The sequence below is a fragment of the Solea solea genome, chromosome 3 (genome assembly GCF_958295425.1).
Source record: "Solea solea chromosome 3, fSolSol10.1, whole genome shotgun sequence".
Classification (NCBI taxonomy): domain Eukaryota; kingdom Metazoa; phylum Chordata; class Actinopteri; order Pleuronectiformes; family Soleidae; genus Solea; species Solea solea.
In genome coordinates this window covers 21,947,147-21,968,421 of record NC_081136.1, presented here as the reverse complement: position 1 = coordinate 21,968,421, position 21,275 = coordinate 21,947,147, and the positions used below count along the sequence as shown (strand labels likewise).

General features: G+C 39.1%; 2 protein-coding genes across 3 annotated transcripts; one reads left to right on the top strand and one right to left on the bottom strand.

Moving 5' to 3' along the window:
• Positions 1-1,028: 1,028 nt before the first annotated feature.
• LOC131456983 (PWWP domain-containing DNA repair factor 3A-like) lies at positions 1,029-3,415 on the bottom strand. Its single transcript, XM_058625711.1, has 6 exons — positions 3,218-3,415; positions 2,466-2,605; positions 1,815-1,910; positions 1,548-1,733; positions 1,335-1,423; positions 1,029-1,222 (listed from the first exon to the last, which is right to left on the bottom strand). The coding sequence occupies exons 2-6, from the start codon at positions 2,559-2,561 to the stop codon at positions 1,096-1,098; spliced, it is 594 nt and encodes a 197-aa protein (XP_058481694.1). The 5' UTR covers positions 2,562-2,605; positions 3,218-3,415; the 3' UTR covers positions 1,029-1,095.
• Positions 3,416-4,517: 1,102 nt separating this feature from the next.
• Positions 4,518-6,455, top strand: phax (phosphorylated adaptor for RNA export). Of its 2 annotated transcripts, none has more exons than XM_058625191.1 (2): positions 4,518-4,611; positions 4,860-6,455. In XM_058625191.1, exon 2 carries the CDS (start codon positions 4,867-4,869, stop codon positions 6,091-6,093), a length of 1,227 nt encoding a protein of 408 aa, XP_058481174.1. In that variant the 5' UTR covers positions 4,518-4,611; positions 4,860-4,866; the 3' UTR covers positions 6,094-6,455. The 2 variants fall into 2 exon arrangements, with proteins under 2 accessions (XP_058481174.1, XP_058481173.1); XM_058625190.1 differs by having other exon boundaries at positions 4,524-4,677.
• The last annotated feature ends 14,820 nt before the right edge of the window (positions 6,456-21,275 follow it).

The window sequence follows — 21,275 nt, the reverse complement described above, 5'->3', positions numbered from 1 at the left end:
TACACGACACTCTGATTGGCTCTCAAGAGACTGCGTCTGAAACGTGATGACGTTTACTAACGTGATAACGTCTTCTTTTATTGAAACTTTATTTACACACGCGTATTTCACAGACACTTGTTGACAAGAGACTTTTATCCCGGTGTGCGACAGGAATAGAGAAGAATAAATACTCGTGTTGACTTTTATGAACACAGAAATGTACTTTCTGTGAAATTTGTGAATAATTAAAGTCACTTTGTAAAGTATGAAATGTTATAGCCAAACTGCTAAAATATATAAATGCTGATTGGAAAAGTTCTTTGAACATCACGTTTACACAATATAGTATCACGTTTTTGTGATATAATTATCACGTTTATACAATATAGTATCACGTTTATGTGATATAATTATCACGTTTATACAATATAATATCACGTTTATGTGATATAATTATCACGTTTATACAATATAATTATCACGTTTATACAATATATTATCACGTTTATACAATGTTTATACAATATAATATCACGTTTATACAATATATTATCACGTTTATACAATATAATATCACAAATTCCACTTTGAACACACACTTTGAATAATTTCATTTGTTTTTGCAAACTTCCAACATCATGGCAACCTGTATGTTACAAAAAGGTGTGTTTAATATAGGCCTACATTTATTGAATGTCTTATTAGTCTGTAGTTTGACATGTTGTTCAACTGGACAGAACAACGATTAGAACTAATAAAAGTCTACTTGATCAGGTTTTTAACCTGAAAGAAACCCTCCTTAAATTCTGTGCTGGTGTGGTCCAGGTGGTGGTAGACAGAAGTTAAGTAGACAAGATCTGCTGAGTGCGTCATTAAGGAGATGTTACCTATTTCCAGGAAGATATGTTAAACATTGGTATCTGAATCAAACCCAGCCAGTTGGACATCAGTAGGTCTTTTGATGAATGTAAAACAAATGCACTGAAACCCTTGATTCTGCACAGAAAGTTGTTTAATTTTCAAATCCATGTAATGAATACAAGTGATGAATGATATATTTTCTTTATTTTATACACAACAGACTATCCAGCAGACACATTCACTACCCAGGGATTACAGGCGCCTGAGGAATTCCTCACACTCCAAGGCTTTCTTGTAATTGCTCAGGAAGCTATCCAGTTTCTGCCTCGCTTTTGAGGAAATTTGGCTCTGAAGCTGTTCCCCAAGCTGGGTTATCTCGCTGACAAGACAAAATGATATAGCAAAATAATGAAGTCGTTAAAGACACTCAAATACATAATAAGATATAAACTGAAAATTGGATTAACAGTTTCCTAAACTATCCGGCTTACCTTGAGTCAAACTCTGTGCCACGCATGTACATCTCCTTGGCTTTGTCCAGGGAGATGGAGTGAACAGCTCTGAGGGCGTGTACTGTTGCCTGTGGCATGAAGATTAAGATTTAAGATTGTGTTAGACAGTGACCATGTGTTAAAAGGAGACAGACATATGCAGTCATATAAAACATGTAGTCTACAAATCAGTGTCAGTGTCTGAGATCTCACCTCTGGCAAAAGTACATCCATTACAAACGCCACTGGATCTGCAGACTTCTTGTCTGTCTCAGTACGTTCGAGTACTTCAGACAAGAAGTGCATGACTTTGTCCACTTGTTCATCATCTTCAAAAAGAAGGATGACCCTGTCCTGTTTCTTGGCCCAAGGAGACACCATGTTGCCTGTGATGATGTTCTATAAAAATTGTTTAGGATTTTAGTTTGGGTATTCATATACAAATACACAAACACCACACTAAATGCCATTGTCACTCACTTTAAGGTGTTGCAGCATGCCCTGATCCTCTGTGATTACACTGGTTAACAGACGACATGCCTCGCGTCGCTTCTGTTGGGCTTGTTGGGCCCTTTCCTAAAATTAAATTACACATAATATGCAACACTGAATACATGTGATTAAGAACTTTGAATAAGACATTTTCTTTCCCTGATTATTTGCACTTCCTCTGATAAGAGGTGTCATCCTGGCTGGCAACTTGTTTGGCCACAGTAACATCACTGCCCTAAATGGATATACAGATAAGCCTGTCTGAGAGGCAAATTGTTACATTACTTCTGAGAACAATCATTATTATCAGGGGCATCTATAAAAATGCAGGAATCTTGAAACTTTTTCTCAATATCTAAATTCTCAACAAGAGTGAAAATAAAATACACATTGACTTAAGATTCTACACACATGAAGTACAGTACACATAGATGAAATGGCTCCAGCATTAGTTTACTTTACTTTACTTATTTTGAGTTTCTGATACTCAAATGGATGAGTTGAATAGTTTGATGGTCACAGTTATCCATGGTCAGGACAAACAGAAATAACATCACATTTCATAATACATAAGGCTCATGGGGAAATTAAAGCCTTTCAGCGTTGAAATGAAAAAATATTTGATCATTTAGGACTTACCACCGTACTCCACCATTGACCTTTGGTGTCCCTGCAGATGGGACACAAGCTTTGCATAGCTCCCCTTTTTTGTGCAGATCTGTGTCCGAGTCGCATCTCCTCAGCTCAGGGTCTGCTCCTTCACTGAACGTAGTGTTGCTCTATAAGAGAAAATGTAAATTAAAATTGTATTTTGTATTTTTAACATGGAAACATTTTTAATCCAGAATCAAGAAGTAATGAACTGGACTGCATTTGCCTGTAAGACTTTCCCTGTCCTAAAATATATGCAGGCTAACTGAAATTAATCAAATCAAATGACACTGTTGACTGTGATTTAACAGAACTTCTCATTTCTAAACATGAAAAATATTATTCATCATCAAATCTTTTATCTTAACAATTGTAGAACTGAGGTCACACGTTTTCAAATGAGCAAAGCTGTGTGCAACTTGTCAGAGTCATTTAAAGATTAAAAAACAGATAATACTAATATATAGAGATCATATAGTTTATCTTATACGTTTCTTGGTTGAAAATGAGACAATGTTATATTGTCAATGTTATAACCTGTACATATAAATAAAAGAAAAAAAGGAAAAAAAGAAAAAAAAGGGAGAAAATCGCTGCGTCTTGCTTGCTGTTACAATCGCTATCGTTACAGCATGCAGACATTACTGGTTAATAAACTGCACTTAATTGATTTAATGGATACAAATAATGACTATTCATCCAGTGTTCAATATCAAAATGTGTTTTTTATCCATTCTTACCTTTTCCTCCGTAATTTTCCCGTGTTTTTCCCGTATTACTTTTTCGGGTTCTCTCTTCATACTCGGTCAACGTAAACTTCATCACGTTTCAGACGCAGTCTCTTGAGAGCCAATCAGAGTGTCGTGTAGTGTGAAGGGGCGTTTCGTTGAGTAAAGGGGCGTTTCGTTGAGTAAAGGGGCGTTTCGTTGAGTGGTCTGCGGGTCTGCAGCTAGACCCTTCTCGTTATCACTGACGCAAACAGGATGCAGCGTCCAACCGGAATGACGAGGTGAAAAGACTACAAAGTAAAAGTCTAAAATACAACAGAAAGAAATATGCACACATATTCACACAAATGGAGTATTTTATGTTCAGGGGTGACATGTTTTTTTCAGCATTACAATATGAGTTACAGTAAAATCTTGTTTTATTTATTGTATTTACTTCTATAACAGTGAGGGCCCCTGGACTAATGCCATGTGCTTGCTAAGGGAATGGTGTTGAACATTATTAGGATAAATGTAATACTAACACCGTGATATGACTAAACTGCATGTTGAATGATCGAGGTGTGGAATGGTTGAAGTGATATATTTACCCAGCTTGTATTGTCACACCAGTAGTGGCATACATTCTAGTGGAGAAACGTGATGCAGTGCTTTATAAGATCCCCTTGCAATTTTGCTTCCTATGGGTGCCCTTCCAATCAAAAAGGGTGCTGTTATGAAGTTCCCCACTGCCCCTTACATGACAGTGCCCCAAAGGGTGTCCTGAGAGGAAATTATATTCAGTGCTGTATAGAAAATACCCATCACAGTGGTGACATAATGTGATTCTGGGCTGTAAAAGATGTCCCTGTATAGGTATACATAGATGTGTGAGAATGTGGGGAATTTACTAGTGGTGCCTGCCCCACCGGTGTGCAGTAGGTGCCCTTTTAATTTTCAAAGTAAATGTCTGTGCATGTCACTGCTCACCAGTAAATGTCACAAATTTTATTTACTGAAAAACCGTTTCTCTACATGGGCAATAAAGCTTTTTTAATTGTATTATTACATTGAACCATTTAACAAATATCACTTAAAATGCATAATCAATTATGCAATTTCACCTTGTTTCAAAGTTAAATGATGCAATTTTATATTTAAATCTTAAAACACAATTAGTTATTGTCACAGTTGAAAAATACACACATTTTTTGATCACATTAATACACTGTTAATGCCTAAGATCCAAAAAAACATTTCAACAATTTCAACAATACAGGTCGTTCACCCATTTGCCTGAATCACGTTTATTTTGAAAGGGTGTGACAGTTGTAAAAGCGGAAGCGTGGCGTTAACCAAGCGCGAATTTCTTCAATGGATCTTGCAAGTTTTGTTCGAGATCATCAACCTCTCCATAGCAGTTCACGGTGAGTGGAGAAGCCACGCGAGTCTACAGACAGCAGGGAGTCAGCTGCTGTGAAAAACATTTGACGGTATTTCTCCATTCACTCACTCACCTGGTTCTTTGCCGGGTTTATTATAAAGTTGTGTGGGTATTGTTAGCTAACAGTGGTGCACAGTTAGCTATTGTCGCTAATTGGGGGCCTTGACCTAAACCTTTACTGTTCAGCTACAGTTCAGTGACCAGTTGTTTTCTTTGCTTAAATTCTGTCAGATAAGAAATGGCGGATGGTGCAGACGTAATGGACGGAGATCTGGAAGATGGAGAGATCTCCGGCTCGGACACTGAGATGGGGACAACAGCAGCAGTACAAGCTCGACCCCAGGTTCCTCCAGCGTTCGGCGGTCAGTCCTTCCAGAGCAGAGCCGCTGTCCAGCTCCCTGCAGCCGCCTACCGCAATGTCGGGAGAACGGCGGAGTCCAGTGACAGTGACCCGGACTCGTCGGACGAGGAGGCGGCAGTTTGGCGCAAGAAGCGCCAGAAAGTGTCCAATGCTCCGCAGCCTCCGCCCGCCTCCACCGCCCGACCAGGGCCGACACGCCTGCTCGGTCCCAGCGCGATGGGAGAGCGCAAGGTGAACAACATCTGGGGCTCCGTGGTCCAGGAGCAGTGTCAGGACGCCATGACCGCAGAGCTGGGTATATTTGGCATGGAGGGCGAAGTTAGCATGTCTAGCAGGAATGTGGAGACTTACAACTTCGTCCTGGCTCGTAAAATAATGGAGAAGGAGAAAGAGATGGAAATGCTGTCCAAGAATGAAGGAGAGGTGAACATGCTGGACGACCAGCTAGAGGAGTACATGAAGGGCCGTGGATCTGAGGAGAGGCCAGAAAGTGATGCAAAAAGGAAAAGGGCAGCCAAAGATAGACTGGGCCCCAGAGCTGAGATGGATATCAAGGGCAGATATGAGATCACAGAGGATGATTCTGAGGATAAAGTGGCAGATGAGATCGCATACAGGCTGCAAGAGTCTAAAATGGAACTCATAGAGCGCGTTGTTAAAGTTATTGGAACAAAAAAGGCTATAGAGCTCCTCGGAGAGACCGCCACACTGGAGGAGAGCGGTGGCGTGTACACTATGGACGGCAGCAGGCGGCGGACGCCTGGTGGGGTGTACCTCAATCTGCTGAAGAACACGCCCAGCATCACCAAATCTCAGGTCCGAAAGATATTCATGGAAGAAAGTCAGAAAGACCAAAAGGTCAAGAAAGCTGCACAGAAGAGGAGGCGGCACATGGTGGCCAAGAAGATGAAGCAGGCCATCACCACGCTGAACTTACAGGAGCACGATGACGGATCCAGGGAGACTTTTGCCAGTGACACAAACGAGGCCTTAGAGTCGCTGGAGGAAGCTGTGGAGGAGGAAGAGGAGGGTCAGGAGGAAGCTGCAGTGGGGATAGAGGAGACAGCTGTGGTCTACAGCTCCACAGACCTGGAGGTGTTCTGAAAACTGTCTTCTGTTTGGAGTCAGAGTTCAAAGAACAAGGACGACCTGAGATGAAAAATTCGAACGAAATACTGAGTGCACTATATAATAGATGAGTACATAATCACACCTGTATCTTATCTTAGCAAGTAAGAAATAATAATAGCGTGTTTTCTATGAACCTGCCTCTTAGAGTCCAGCACATGTAAGCAGAGACACTTAACTGAATCATAAAAGTTGTGGGTGTGTACAACAAACTTTATGTTTTCAAAATATTAATTCTGTTCTATAATTTTCATTTACTCTTCTTGAGGTTTTGAGTTGTTAAATTCAACTGTTTTTGTCTGGATTATAAATAAAGGTGACAATGGAATAATTATATAAAATAATGTGTAGATTCTTTATACATCTGTGTACTTATTTTTATATTTAATTTAAAATAAGTGTACAATCACCTGGTGGTATGAAGTGGTTTTAAGGGATATGGATATTCAGCTGCAGCATATAACTTCACCAATAAATGTTGCTAAATTTGACACACTATACCTTTAAAACTAAAAGAGATAATTACTTTTTTTATTATTGAGCTTGATTCCTCACATTCCAGGATGTGTTACATTAATGCTTTTCTTCTCCTATTCTGTATAGTGAGAGAATGTAAGTAGGCACAGTGGTGCAGATTCATGTCCACTAGATGGCAGACACACGCTTTTGCACCATGGAAAGGTAGTGTATTGACAAGGGGAAAAAGTAGCTTAATAATGTGCGTTTAGTAAAAATCACTTTAAAAGAATTACGATCAATGAAAAACAGTGTCTGTATTGAAGTCCAACTTTATTTTTTCCCTAGTGGAGCAAATTGCATTACAGCATAGTGCAAGACATGAAGACAACAAGACCAGAGACATGAAAAACACATGCACTGAGAAATAAGAAACAGGCTTAAAAGCACTGCCTCAGAGGAAGGCAGAAACTTTCATCACTAACATTGCATTACATTGACAAAGCCTCATGTCCTATATGTGTCCACAATTAAGTACACCAATTGAATTAATGAATTAAAAATATACAGTACCAGTCAAAGGTTTGGACACACCTTCTCATTCAATGGTTTTTCCTTCTTTTTTAAATGTTCTACATTGAAGATTAATAATGAAGACATCCAAACTATGAAGGAACACATGGAATTATGTAGTAGGGAAAAAAAAGCATTAAAGAAGCCACAATATGTTTTACATTTTAGATTCTTCCAATTAGCCACCTTTTGCTTCGATGACAGCTTTGCACACTTATCACATTCTCTCTTACATCAGCTTCATGAGGTCTTGAAGGAGTTCCCAGAGGTGCTGGGCACTTGTTGACTGCTTTGCCTTCACTCTGCAGTCAAACTCATCTCAAACCATCTCAATTGGGTTTAGGTCAGGTGATTGTGGAGAAACACAATACCCTCTATGCCCAAAAAACAATCATAAATAACAACACAACACACAACATATACTAAACAAAACTAGTAATTTAGTTAACAAAAGATAACTAAAAAAATACCGATAATCAAAAATCTAATTGTGATGAAAACAAAAACTAACAACACTATCAAACCTATATTTAAATATCTAACACATAGCTCATACAGTATAAAACAATATTTAAATATTACAAATTCAACAAATCCCTACTTTTACTTGACTGACTGAATATTAGCATTCCTCACATTTTTCTCTTCATTTGTTAATACCCTAATCTTGAAATCTTATAACCTGTAATTAGGATGTTTGCATCAAGAATATACATACATATAATACAAGTAGCTACCATGTAAGCTCAGTCAAATCATGCTACTTTAAAGTTATAGTTTGAATCAGCAGTGGCCACTTTGTGTTGTTTGTGTTGTTATGTGTGCGTAGGAAAAAGTATTCTTGCAGTTACCAGACACAATACATAGATGGCAGCAAAGGCCCGGTTATGGTGGCAGCAGCAGTTCACACTTTACTGAAATGTTCATTCATGGTACCTCAGTGATGGTGGTGAAAAGGTGCAATAGAAACATAAAAATGTGATTCATCAGATATCTTTAAATCAAATAAAATGATAAGTAATTGCTTGCTAAACCTTTTTTTGTACAGTTTCCTGGCACATATGATAGAATTTGACAGTGGTTATCAGGAAACTGAAGATAATGTGCAAAAAGAACTTAAAGGGCCAATATGCAATACTTGAGCATCTGCAGTCTTCGCAGTAGAGCATGTATGTCAAACCAAAACAAAAATGACACTGACTGCTAATCCCATAGTGAAACAGCTCACTCTGTCATCAAAAAACGGGGGATTACATCATCCTTCTCTTCCTCACATACACTTCAGACACTGGTATAGCCCAAACATTTTAAGATAAGCTGACTCTGGTTATTATTATATAATTCTTTTGTTATTTGTTTCAATTTCTATGCTCCACTCCAAGTACCACCAGAGGAAGCTCATGTACCACTAGTGGTACACGTACCACAGTTTGAGAACCATGGGTGTAGACAACCAAAACACTACTTTAGGGAAGCAATGATGTCACCTTGATGTTGCTTATCTTTGTTGGGTTTGGAGTTGGTCTGTTACAATTTATGATAACTTTTATTTTTTTCCTTAGTCAACCTGGCTTTCTCCATTATGTCTCTGTTGCTATGATTGTATACATTGTAATGTATTCTTATTCAAATAAAGCTTTTTTTATACACAGCGTGCCTGTCTTATGTGCATGCTCAACACCTTCTCCGAGGCAGTGCCGTGTACAGGCCTGGCACATGTACTACAGCATTTGGTTTTAGGATTTTTGTGTGGATGACAAAGCGATTTCCGTAAACAGTGTTGTGTTTTACTGGAAACTTTATTGGAATAACAAAGAACAGACCCATTTGAATGCAACATATTTATACATAGGGCTACAAACCGATTCACCATTGAATATTTGCCTCACAAAAACTGTGTTTTTACTTGTGCTCAACATAAACAGATGCCCTCTGCTGCAGCAGCTGCATCTAGATCAAAATAAAAGTATGTAATCGTCCCACACAGCTCCGGGGTGGAACGAACGCCCGTAATGGTGACAGTGGATTTGTCAGCCGAGTCGCCTCAGAAATGATCATTATCTCTGCTTGTGGCTGCCACATGAGAAGCACAGCAGAAACACATCTGATAATCCCAACCACTTACGGGTGTTTTCATACTGGCTGATAAGACGCCACTGTGTACAGCATGATTCCACGCAGCGGTTGGGCAAGGTGATTAAAGGTTTTGCAAAAGGTCAGGAGAGCAACCTCCAGCAAATGAGTTTTACAATCACTTCCTGCGCTGGAGGAAGAGGATGTATGGTTTGATGTTCATATATTATGCAAAAAAGAGCTGCATTGTTTGTTTCAATGGCACAGCTGATCAAAGCAGGATTATCAAAGCGTTGCAGTGGGTGTCTGATGTTCTGCCGCATCTCATTTATGTGGAACTGCTCCATGTAGTCTCTGGTCTCATGACCTCTCTATCTGTCACCTGGCAACAAACTTGTTGCCTAGATACAATGCCTTGTTTCTTATTTCCGTTGGATCAAACAGGACAACCGGCTGAAAGAGTTGTGGCTTGTGTCAGCATGACATCAGCACTCAGAGAGGTTCACTGCAGCAAATGAAACTTCTGTGACGCGGCTCACCGATCATGGACAGACCAGAAAGAGCAGGTGCTCATTGCCTTGAACGCCACCACTCAGAGAATCAGAGGAGGTAGTTTAAAGTCTTCCTTTTTCCGGTAATGATCACATAGGATAAGGAAAATGCAGTTATCAGTGTAGCCTTTGCTGACCCAGAAAATCAAGGACAGAAGTGGGCACGTTACATCGGTTACATGCTGGATCTGTCATTGCAAAGAGAGACAATGTTATTTTTAGTCAGCACATTTACATGATGTGAGAAAAATGTACACTCATTGTGTCACACAGTGGAGTAGCCGTTAGCACTGTTGCCTTGCAGCAAAAAGACCTGCGGTTTCACAACCTGGTCGGTACACAGGCTTTTTGGCATGAAGTTTGCATGTTCTCCCTGTGTGCGCATGGGTTCTCTCCAGGTTCTCTAGTTTCCTCCCACAATCCAAAAACATACAGAGGTAAATCTAAATCGTGTGTAAGTGTGAATGGGAGAGTGAATGGTTGGCCCTGCAATGAACTGGCGACTTGTCTAGAGCGTACCCTGCCTTTCACCTTGTGTCAGCTCAGCTGGGATTGGCTCCAGTGACTCACGGCCCTCATGTGGAGGATAAAGCAGATGGGTTGATATGACTTTAAAAGAATTTCTCAGATTCGGATAATGTAAGTAAAGTAAAGAGTAATATTACTGCTGCAAGTATACATTGAACTTGACCCAAACCGGCCTCTGCACATGTTCCACAGTTCTTGCCTTAAAGGGTGCCAGTATACAGAAGAAATCTAGATCCTGGTCAAATCCAGACCAGTGCATTTTTGGGTCAGCCCAAAAGAATTAAATATTTTGAACTTATTGGGCAGTAGAAAAACATAGAATGCTTGCTAGTAAAAACAAACAGTGGAAAGTTCAAAACTGATGGTGGCGTATGATTTAATTAACAAAAGTGGACCAAATGATTGCAATATATCTGGATGCTTAAGTCTGGACCAAACGTGTTGGCCTAAAATAAATCACTCAACCACCGCAAAATCAGTGAGGCTCCTAAGTAGACTCTAACACTCTTTACAGATATGAATGTGTCACCGCACACATTTATGATTCTTGTACATACACGATAAATGACGACGCTCCGTCACTGTTGTAGTGATGAAGCAGACCAAATGATGTGACAATCTCATCAAATGAAGCGTGAAATTGATTGTGGGCTGACAAGAAATCCTCACTGTCGCTTCAAATAAAGACACGTCCTTTCAAACCAAGCATGAAATTAATCATAGTGGCCGGAAATAAGAGGGAAGAGGGAAATAACCATGTCAAACTAATGGCTTCCCTTTTGATTGGCACGGTACGGGACTTTAAAAAAACAAAAATGCAAAAGAAAAAGCAATGCTTTTATTTAATTTCTTTTCTTTTCAGATACATACATGATAATACACAATTTCATACCTTCAGATTACACAATTTGGCCAAATATTATAGATCTATTCGTAGATATAACATGATACTGTATATCACGAGTGAGGAGAGTCTATAGATCTGTCTAGTGCTGTGTTCTAAACTTTCTATATGAGGACCCACTTTTTAAAGGCAGAAAAATGTTGTGACCCTTTCTCAATATAAAGTGTACTCATTTTGAATTGGTAAAACAAATCTTTTTCAAATGAGAAAGGAATTATAACTTAATTTTATGGATTTTTTAAAATTTCTTTTAAACATTTACACATAAATCTGAATTAAACAGTTGGGAAAATTCAGCAAATTTTGTTTGTGGACCCAAAAAAAATCTCCCACGACCCATCTGTGGGTCCCAACCCAGTCTTTGGGAACCACTGGTCTAGTGTGTGTGTGAGTGAAACAGAGCAGGAAAGTGCTGTATATTCATTTAAAAGAGTTTACTGAATAACAAGTGAGTTTCTTTTTCTTCACATCAGCTTGTTGCTTAGTTACAGCCAAAGTTTGCCTCCATCTCTCACTCATTTTGTCGTTTGAGCTTGTTTCTACTACTGCAAGTCAGCATAAACTCTTGCTACATCACTAATCTTATAATACAATTGGTAATACATGTATGTACCAAATGCTACCATATATCAATGAAAGTAATATAATCTTCTACAAAGTTTCCCCAAAGGTTGTGACAAAAGTAACGTAAGGAAAATGTTAATGCAACCAAAAGAGAATTACATTACATTACATTACATGTCCTTTAGCAGACGCTTTTATCCAAAGCGACTTACAATAAGTGCATTTAAACATTTGTGTAAAAATAAGAGATAGAAGTAAGTAAGAGCTTCAAGTAAACCAAACTATGAAGTGCTAGTCATAAGTGCGATGTATACGTTTTTTTGTTTTTTTTTTGTCGTCGTCATCGTCTTAGTCGAGGTAGAGTCGGAAGAAATGTGTTTTTAGTCGGCGGCGTAAGATGTGGAGGCTTTCCGCTGTCCAGATGTCGATGGGGAGAATGACTTACAAAGGTTGAATGAAGGTTGTAACAAAAGTAACATAAGGAGAATGTCCTGGGAACCGAATGTGCAACCTAAAGCTAATGTTAGGAGAACATTTGGAAAACTTTCCATGGCAATCATAGGATAGGGCAAACTTTTAGAAAACGTTCCTGCAACTAAAAGATAACGTTCCCAGAACGTTCTGGGAAACGGTAATTGTTAGCTTGACTGTAAGAAGAACTGATGGGTCTCATGTACATTTCATTTTATTCATAGCGGACATGGTTCAGGACAGAGGATTGAGTGTTGGTTGATGTTGATTGAGCTTTGACTTTGTGAGTCTTTGTCAAAACAAGAACCAATGAAGGACAACTACTCCACCAGGTTTGTGCAGTGTTCTGGCCTCAACAAGAAAATGATGAGTGAGTTCAAAATGGAACATGCAGTCTGTAAAGAACCAAGGCTTTCCTTTCTCAATGATTTTCCTGATTCCTGAGCACAATGTCCTGATGTTCCAGCAGTGTGTCTGATTTAATGTGAAATATGTGGCAATACATTGTTAAGCTTGGACCAAGAAGCAGTGTCCTCAAACCATTTCTCTCTGGCTCTCATATAATGGCTTTCAATTATGGCGACCACTGTGGAATTGCCCAGAGGCACTGACCACTCGAATTTCTTTTGGTGGCACTGAGGCCGTGCTCTGGTCACTGTGCACACACGTTTGTGTCTCATTTGTCTCCCAGGTCAGTGAGGATGTAGGTCGCTGGTGATGCCTGCTGTGAGTTGGCATGAAAGAGGAACGATCTTGGTTTCGACTATGTTTGGAGGTGATTGATTGTGACCTATAAGGTAGTAGCTTTAGTTGTGGATTCATCTGTAAGTTATTGTTTCTGATGTGCAAAATGTATAGAGCTACTCCAAAACAGGGACATACAACAATAGATTGCTATTAAACCTCAAAAGGCCCCCTGTCATTAAAATATGTCTTCTGCAATCCCATTTTTTACGGATTGTTATCCGATCTGCCAAACCACTTTGCGTCTCTGCTCCACCCACAACTACGTGAGTGGAAATATGTTGGTGGCTCAGATCACAGCTCTGAGGTCATATAATAGCGCAACTTCACGGCAACACTGTGGTTGTTGATATGGCAGTGCACAGGATGTTACATGATGAAAAGTCTGTGTGGTCTGCAATTTGTTTCTAAAGCACATTTCACCTTTTAGTTGGTTCAAGGCAATTTAGGTTACAGCCAGCATTTACATTTAAACAAAATAATAAATACAACAATAAAATAAACATGGAATCACAATTAAGATCCATTTCCATGCCCGGATAAGGCCATGGCAGTGAATTTGTTTGGATTATATGCTCATGAAAACCATGTACTGTCATATAAAGGAACTCTCTCTAATTCCAGTAAGACAGAAAAGCACATACACTGCGTCTACATGTTACACATCATTAAGGAATCATTTTTCATATGAATTGCTCCTAATCTGTGCAACTCATCTATTTAACATTAATTGCTTCATTAAATCACTGCCATCCAACTGACACTGTGAGATTAATAAGCTTCATCTCCGTTAAGCCTGATGAGGAATTCAGGATGGGAGCTTTTCTCAAATAACACATTTCTTTAAGACCACTCATCTACAATTTATGTGAAGCAGAAGTACTCCAAGTGTGGGGTCACATGTGTATTGTTTTTTCCCCCCTAAAATCAAACGCTTGTGCTAAAAATAGACCGTGGAACAAGCAAATCAGTCAGCATGGAAGGCTGGTGGAGTGGTGTTCCACTCCACCCTGAAAATGACAAAGAAAAACACACAACAGTGAGAAGAACACTGAATAACTTTAAAGGGATACACAACGCACGCTGGAGGTGAGATCAGAATAATGCTTTACTTCAACCGTGGGACATAATTTATACACTGTTTTGATGTGAAGTGCGACAATAGAGAAAATGGTCATAATGGTTGGTGGATGTTAAGGAGGACGATGTGAAGACATGATGTGGTAGAGTTAAAGATGCTACGATGATTTTCTTTGGGAGGGACCAGGATGGACAGGATTAGAAATGAGCATATTCGAGGGGCAGCTCAGGTTGAACGGTTTGGAGATAAAGCAAGAGAGTCACGGTTGAGATGGTTTGGTCACATGCAGAAGAGGGAGAGTGATTATATTGGACAAAGGTTGTTGAAGATGGAGATGCCGGGCAGGAGGAAGGAGGACATGAGGGCAGTCGATGTAACAGAAGAGGACACAAGGGAGAAGACACGATGGAGGCAGATGTTCTGCTGAAGAAGAAGAAGAGGTCACAAAGTGGACAAGATGGCTGCAAAGCCCCCTTAGACACTTGATCATTTCTCAGTGGACCAGACCTGACTTAACATGAACCTGCCTTAAAGTCTGTGAGTCTGTCAGTATGTTTAGGTGGCATTAAAGAAAAAAGAAATCAAACTATTCTGTTAGTTTGACTAAAGGTAAATTCAATTTAAATGAATCAAAATTAAATATTTTACTGGTGACCTGTCTAGTGGTGTGTTATTTCATCTGGGATTAATTCCAGCTGACCCTAATGTGGAGGATAAAGTGGTAGATGATGAATTTTTGTCCATATTTTCTTATCTAGCTGTTTTTGCCTCCTCGGTTCAGCTTTATTTCGATTAAAATACTGCATTTGTGTCCTAAATCTTTGCTAATGTGATACAATCAGGTCCTGACCACATTCATGACCGTTTTCTCATTTAAATCAAACGAACCACAATCATTTGAAAAGCTACCACTTCGACATGCACGTCTCTGGACATCTCTAGAAAATGTACGGCGATGAGAATACAGTTCACGTGGTAAACTGACAGTCAATACAACAACATTATCAACGACTTAAGGAGAATGATTTATGCTACTGCGACTCTGAGTGGAATCATGTCGGTAGAAACATCACATAATTACTGTTGTGCTCACAACCAAATTGCATTTGCATATTTTCAAAATGGCTGATTTAAAACACAATTGTCCCAGCATTGCACTGCAAACTGTGGTGATGACACAAGCAGGGATAAAATTCATCTACATGTCTGCATTAGCATGAGCTGTAATCAAGTTTATGGCCTGTGAGACTAAAATAATCCCAAACCAGAGTAATGAGTACTTTTTAGTGGCACATACTGTTGCAATCTTCCCTGTATGTTTGTCTGCTTCGCTCCGCACAGTTTCAGCGTTCCACTTACATAATAGTAAATGAATCATGCATATATTGTCATCAGAACTCACATTCCTTAGGGCAGCAGGGGAAGCATAAATGTAATTACAAGTGTAATGTTTATGATTTGTCACTAATAATAACATTTTAATGTATATCTAACAAAACATCCTCTGAAGGATACGGTATTAAAAATATTTTCCAATGCTTTTCAAGCATTTTTAATACAGTTCACCCCAAATCCCTTGAGTTTTATATGGTATAAATTCAGAAAGCATTAAATGAGCACCTCCACAAAGCCAGATTCTAACACTCTTTCTACTTCTTCTTTAGTGGATTGCAATTTGGCTGATGGATGTGGGATGTTTTATTTACTGTTAAATTAGAAAATAACCAAGTTTGCCACCGGACATAAGCATGTTCTCTGTAATGACGCTTGGAATCCTTTAAAAAAAGTATTTCCATGAGACTATATTTTCATCACTACGATGCAACTGTGTTTGGGTTGTATTTTTTTTTTTGTTTTTCAGTTATTTTGAATGCACTCTTTACACCACAGGTCACGTGTGGCTGCTTCATTCAATGTCATGCAGCCCACCATTTTAATATCAAGTTAAAGTGCTTTATTTATGTAGTTTTAAAAGAAAAATTAATAGATTAACTTGCCTCATGAATATGTTTTTATTTTGAAGTATATGTTGTTCCATATCCTCTTTTATTATGTAAAATAGCATCATAAATATTGTTATTGCGATATCATGATAGAATTTTATGTCATCATTTTCAACTCATATTGCCCAAACCTACTGAACTGTTGCTTTTGCTCAAAAAGTTGGACTTTTTTTCACTTGTCCTGCCCCCTACTGACCAAAGAAGAAAAATCCACAAAAAAAGTGTTTTGTGTTTTGCGTCGTTGCAGTTTTAAATTCAGAGGCTAAGAACTTTTAATAACTCAATAGCTCATTTAAGCAATAAAAATAAAAATACATAGACATAAATACCTTATTTTTATTATTATTATTAGATCCTTTATTTACTATCTTGCATGAGTATCATGCTGCATGTGCCAGAGTATCCTGGCCAAGACAGGTAGCAGTGCATACAGGTTAGACCACTCAAGCATATACAGCATACACAAACAAAAATAAAAACATATACAGTGTGACATAAAATCACATAATCAGCAAAGTATTCAATAAAATCAATAAAGTGCATTTAGGCAAAACATCTACAGTCATATAATATATAGACATAAAGATGTTTTTAAAGTGTCCAATGAGACCAGATTTTTTTCTACCAAAATCGCTATTTCAACTTTATATATCACTTCACAAATATTGGTGTTTAATAACTTCTCTTGTATCTAGACAACATATTAAGACGTTTTTTAAGTTTTCAACTAGTTAGATGTAAGAGTTGCTTCAGCACCACGGACAGCACCAAACCTCTCACGTCGGTTCGTCACTAAGACTGTGATCTTTGGAGTGTGTTTGAACCCTCAATCTTCCAGTTGAAAGACGTCTCGCTGTTCCACTGACCCACTGTCCTATTTATTTGCATACAGCAGGGTATATACTCATGTGTGGTCAGTTGTACTCAGTGCTGTCCATCTGTGCTCAGCTCTCTCAGGACAGATATTAATATCAAGTCTAAATGGGGCCATAGAGATACTCAGCAGCTTCCACACTTACAAGCACTTTCCAACAGTGAGAAGGGAAAACGCAAGCAATTCATCAGCTTCTTAAAGAGGAGACTGAGTCTCTTAAAATAATCACGCTGCTACCACCAGCCAGTGAGGTGAGGTGAATATGGTGTTAGTCTAATACAAAGTGACACAATAAAACAATATAAAACACATTTATTGTAACCATGACAATGACTGCTTGGTTTGTGACTGTCTCAACAAGAGGTCGAGCTTTGTATGTCTAGCTCCAACTGTACCATTTTACTCTGGTACCCCAAGGGAAGTTTGCCAAAGAATGGACCAGTTATTTTGGTACTATTCCTAATGGAAACGCAAAATAATATGTACCAAACCCAACTCTTTCTTTTTCACTCTGGTTTAAATGAAGAGATGGAACTATAACAAGATAATAAAATGGTGTAAGAACAAAATATTACTGCTGTCAGTTTAACACTTTATTAACGGTATTAACGCAAACACATTTTAACAGTGTCAATTTTTCACATGCTGTTTCAACAACTGGTAACGTTAGAAAAAATACAACACCACACCGGATCTAGCTAGACCGTCTCCAAGCAGGCTCTCCGTGTCCAGCGCAGCCTGGATCGTTTCTCAACGCACTCCCCACATCCAATAATGATGTATGCAGTGTTACCAACTAAGCTGGCAGAAACCCCGAACCGTAGTAAGGAGACCACCGAAGACAGCTAGCTCCTTTAGCTCGGATTAGCTCATTACGGCAACAAGACAGTAAACCGCGGGACTTTATTCACAGCACTGCAGGGTGATACACAGCCTCTCTTATCATTGTGCGGCTCTCACAATAAGATAAATAACTCAAAATATGCAGGGTGACACAGATAGTGTCTCAATAAAAAAAAACATTTGCACAAAGCAAGCAGATCCACTTTTCTATGTTGTTAAGAGTATTAAAATGAGAAAAAATAATGGGACAAAAAGAAATAAGAAACATTTAGAATAGATAAAAATGTGCAATTAATTGTGAGTTAACTATGACCTTAATGCGATTAATCGCGATTAAGTAATTTAATCGTTTGACTGCACTATACAAAATACGTAAATAACCTTTGTCAAAAAAACCTAAGTTAAGCAGGTGCTTATTTCACTTATGCCTTGGGCCAGCACTGCTTAAGCGAGTCTTCGTAACAAGTTGGTGATTAAAGACAACGTCCACATGATCACCAGGCCACTATTGTTAGCTTCAGTTTACAAATGTGGGTTTTGTCTCTGACTGAAGAAGTTTTAAGACACTAGCCACATTTGTCGACACATTTGAGTTACTTTTTTAAACAATTAATTTATTGAATTATTATTTTTTTACAACAACAGGATCATTTCGATTAGAAGTTTAATAAATCAGGTTTTGCCTCATGAATACAATGTTTTCGCCCAATATTCAATTGCTTTGAATACCTTTTTAGGCCAAACTTACTAGCCACCCCCGACTTAGTGAATCCAGTTGGAGCTGCCATGTCTGTGTCATGTCTACATACACTGATGACGCTGGAGCTGCTGGAGCTGCTGCACTTTGATTGGCCAATGCCTCTCTAAACCTGCTTCAGTAATAATGCAGCCCCTTTCGTCTGGAGGAGCACAGTGGAAAATCCAAAGTGACTGGAATTATGTAAAGTAACACACGACTTGCTTTTTATAGAAATGGACCGCCTCTCGTCGGCATGGTAACCGTGGTGCCATAATTAGCCCCTTGGTTCCGCTGGTGTGAATCAAGGCATCCCTGTCTTCACCCGTCTTTGCGTTTATGGTTCTGGATAATCGAGGTGGTGACAGAGAGGTGAATAAATTTGACTCAGGCTCCACAGCAAGCCAATCAACGCCTGCACGTTTTACTTTTACCCACTCGTTGATAACAGCGGCTTCTCACTAATCCTCTCTTTCACTGCTGCTTTCATGCAGCTTTAGCTTTTGGCCTGCTTGTCTGATGGCATCCGCTATAAACTGCCAGGACGGCTGTGTTGAGTCTGTGACATGTTTTTAATTCTTCTTCTAACATCACACAACTTCAAAGTGTTTTTTTTTTTATCCCTCCCATGTGACAAAAATCATTGTTTTATCAAAAGCAGACTTTTTTTATGCGTGTTGATCTGGGACGTGAAAATCCAACCTACATCCAACTTCTTTTAATAGACTGCAATTGAGTGTCTCAGTGTTGCCATGACGATAAATACATCTTTATTCACCTGAGACAGCTGTCGTAATTGAGCTCCGTAGAGTGAGCTGACAAACAACACAGGGAGGGAAGACAAACAGCGGTGTGATTGGTGTTTTGGGAGTCTCATCTTATCAGCTCAGATGAAAACAAACAGAAAAGTGACAGAGACATGAAGGAGTGTCTGAGAGTGACAGAAACAGATGTCACGTCTTTGTTATGAAAAGGAATATTATGAAAATCGCAGCCGTATTTCCACCGTGTCCAAGTCTAACCTTTCTCTACGATAAATGGTCACTCATCATTAACACCCATATTCATGCAGTGTAGCGCATTTCCTATCACACATCTTTCATACCCATTCACACATTGCTGGCACAGCCGTCAGGAGTAATTTGGGGTTAAGTATCTTGCCCAGGACACATCAACATATAGACCAACGGACCCAGGAATTGAACCCACAACCTTCCACTTGAAAGACAACTTGCACTACCATTGATACCCTATCTCTAGATAAATGGGCTATGAAACTATCACCCAATATTATAGCCAATAAAGAGATCAAAAATATATAGACATTCATTTTATGATGTTTCAAGTGCTTTAGCTGAATCATCTGGACTTGAGAAGTAAGGTAATGTAATTTTTTGTCTTTTGGCTTCTACCTCTGTAGGGGGCGCCACAGTGGATAATCCACATATTTGATTGCGCAGAGATTTTTATGCTGGATGACACAACCCTTCCGTTTACACAGGCTTGGCCGGTCGGCACTAGGAGTACACTGGGTATCCTCCCCTTGGCTGGTGTCAAATAAGAGTGTCAGGTACCCCATTCCTTGACCTGGTGGGGATTCAGCCCACCAGCCCGATTCATGCTGCTTTGTTCTTCAATTCTCACAATTCGAAAAAAGCCAGTCCGATGTTTACTCGTTTGTGGCCCCCGTTTTTCTCTGCTTCTTTTTTTGCCAGCTCTGCCATGATGTATGTCTAAAATAAAATCACTGCCCTGAACTTATAGCTGGTACCTGCCTAGAGTGTGGCAGCGCTGATCATGCAAGGCTGGTTTTCCACTATGAGACAGTAGTAGGAGTGGAGGCAGCCATTTAACCATCACATCACTCCCAAGCTGCAAACAAGTTTTGTTGTGGTTATTATAGCTACACAATATACTCAACGACACTAGCTGTCTGGGGGCAACATCGCATAGTTCTGCTTTAAAGCTCCAGTGTGAAACCTCTATCGCCCCTTAAGGATTTCTGAGTTTACAGAGAGTGAGAAAGAGAAGAGTACTTTAAGTAATCTGTTGTGAATCTGTCTTTTAGTATCACCGTTCTTGTCCAGTCTGCATCCAGGAAACATGGAGCTGCATGGTGAAGAGAACAGCAGCAGCTGTGGATGACACATGCAACCATGTAGTGAAATCGCTGTTAAGGGAGAGACTGCTATTACATTTTCAATATCCTCACAGCAGACATGAGTAAATGATAAATAATTGCAGGTGCATTTCAGCATCAACTCAATCATTACAGCCCTAATGTTGATGCATGATTCATATAGGAATGTCATTTTTCTCCCTTTAGTGATATAATATGACTAAAGGAAAGGTAAAAAAAATCTTTCACCAATTTAAACTATTATTTCAGTCAGAAATCAATGTTTCATGTTTACTTTCCACAGTGGTATGTGTATATTGTTTTTGAAGATAATTCCTTCACTGTCTGGGACAAACAACAAAATTATGCAAGAACCCACCCACACACACACACACACATGCACACACACACACACACACACACACACACACACAACAATAGATAATAAAAAATGTATTTCCAATTTTTAAAATTGAAAATGAAATACATAAATCAGATTAAAAGTGACATTGTGCATGTTATTGTATTTATGATTTTTATGGGGTTCATAGTTCACAGTGTTTTAAAGTCTGGCCTTGACTTCAGATTTCACTGTTGACAGCAAGCTGAGGGTATACATAAATATACATATGCCTACT

Excerpts from the sequence above, each read along its gene's own strand:
- LOC131456983 (XM_058625711.1), bottom strand. The coding sequence starts at position 2,561 with ATGCGACTCGGACACAGATCTGCACAAAAAAGGGGAGCTATGCAAAGC. Across the intron at positions 1,911-2,465 it reads GTCAATGGTGGAGTACGGTG|GAAAGGGCCCAACAAGCCCA; the intron begins GTAAGTCCTAAA and ends ATTTAATTTTAG. Across the intron at positions 1,424-1,547 it reads TGGATGTACTTTTGCCAGAG|GCAACAGTACACGCCCTCAG; the intron begins GTGAGATCTCAG and ends TTCATGCCACAG.
- phax (XM_058625191.1), top strand. The coding sequence starts at position 4,867 with ATGGCGGATGGTGCAGACGTAATGGACGGAGATCTGGAAGATGGAGAG.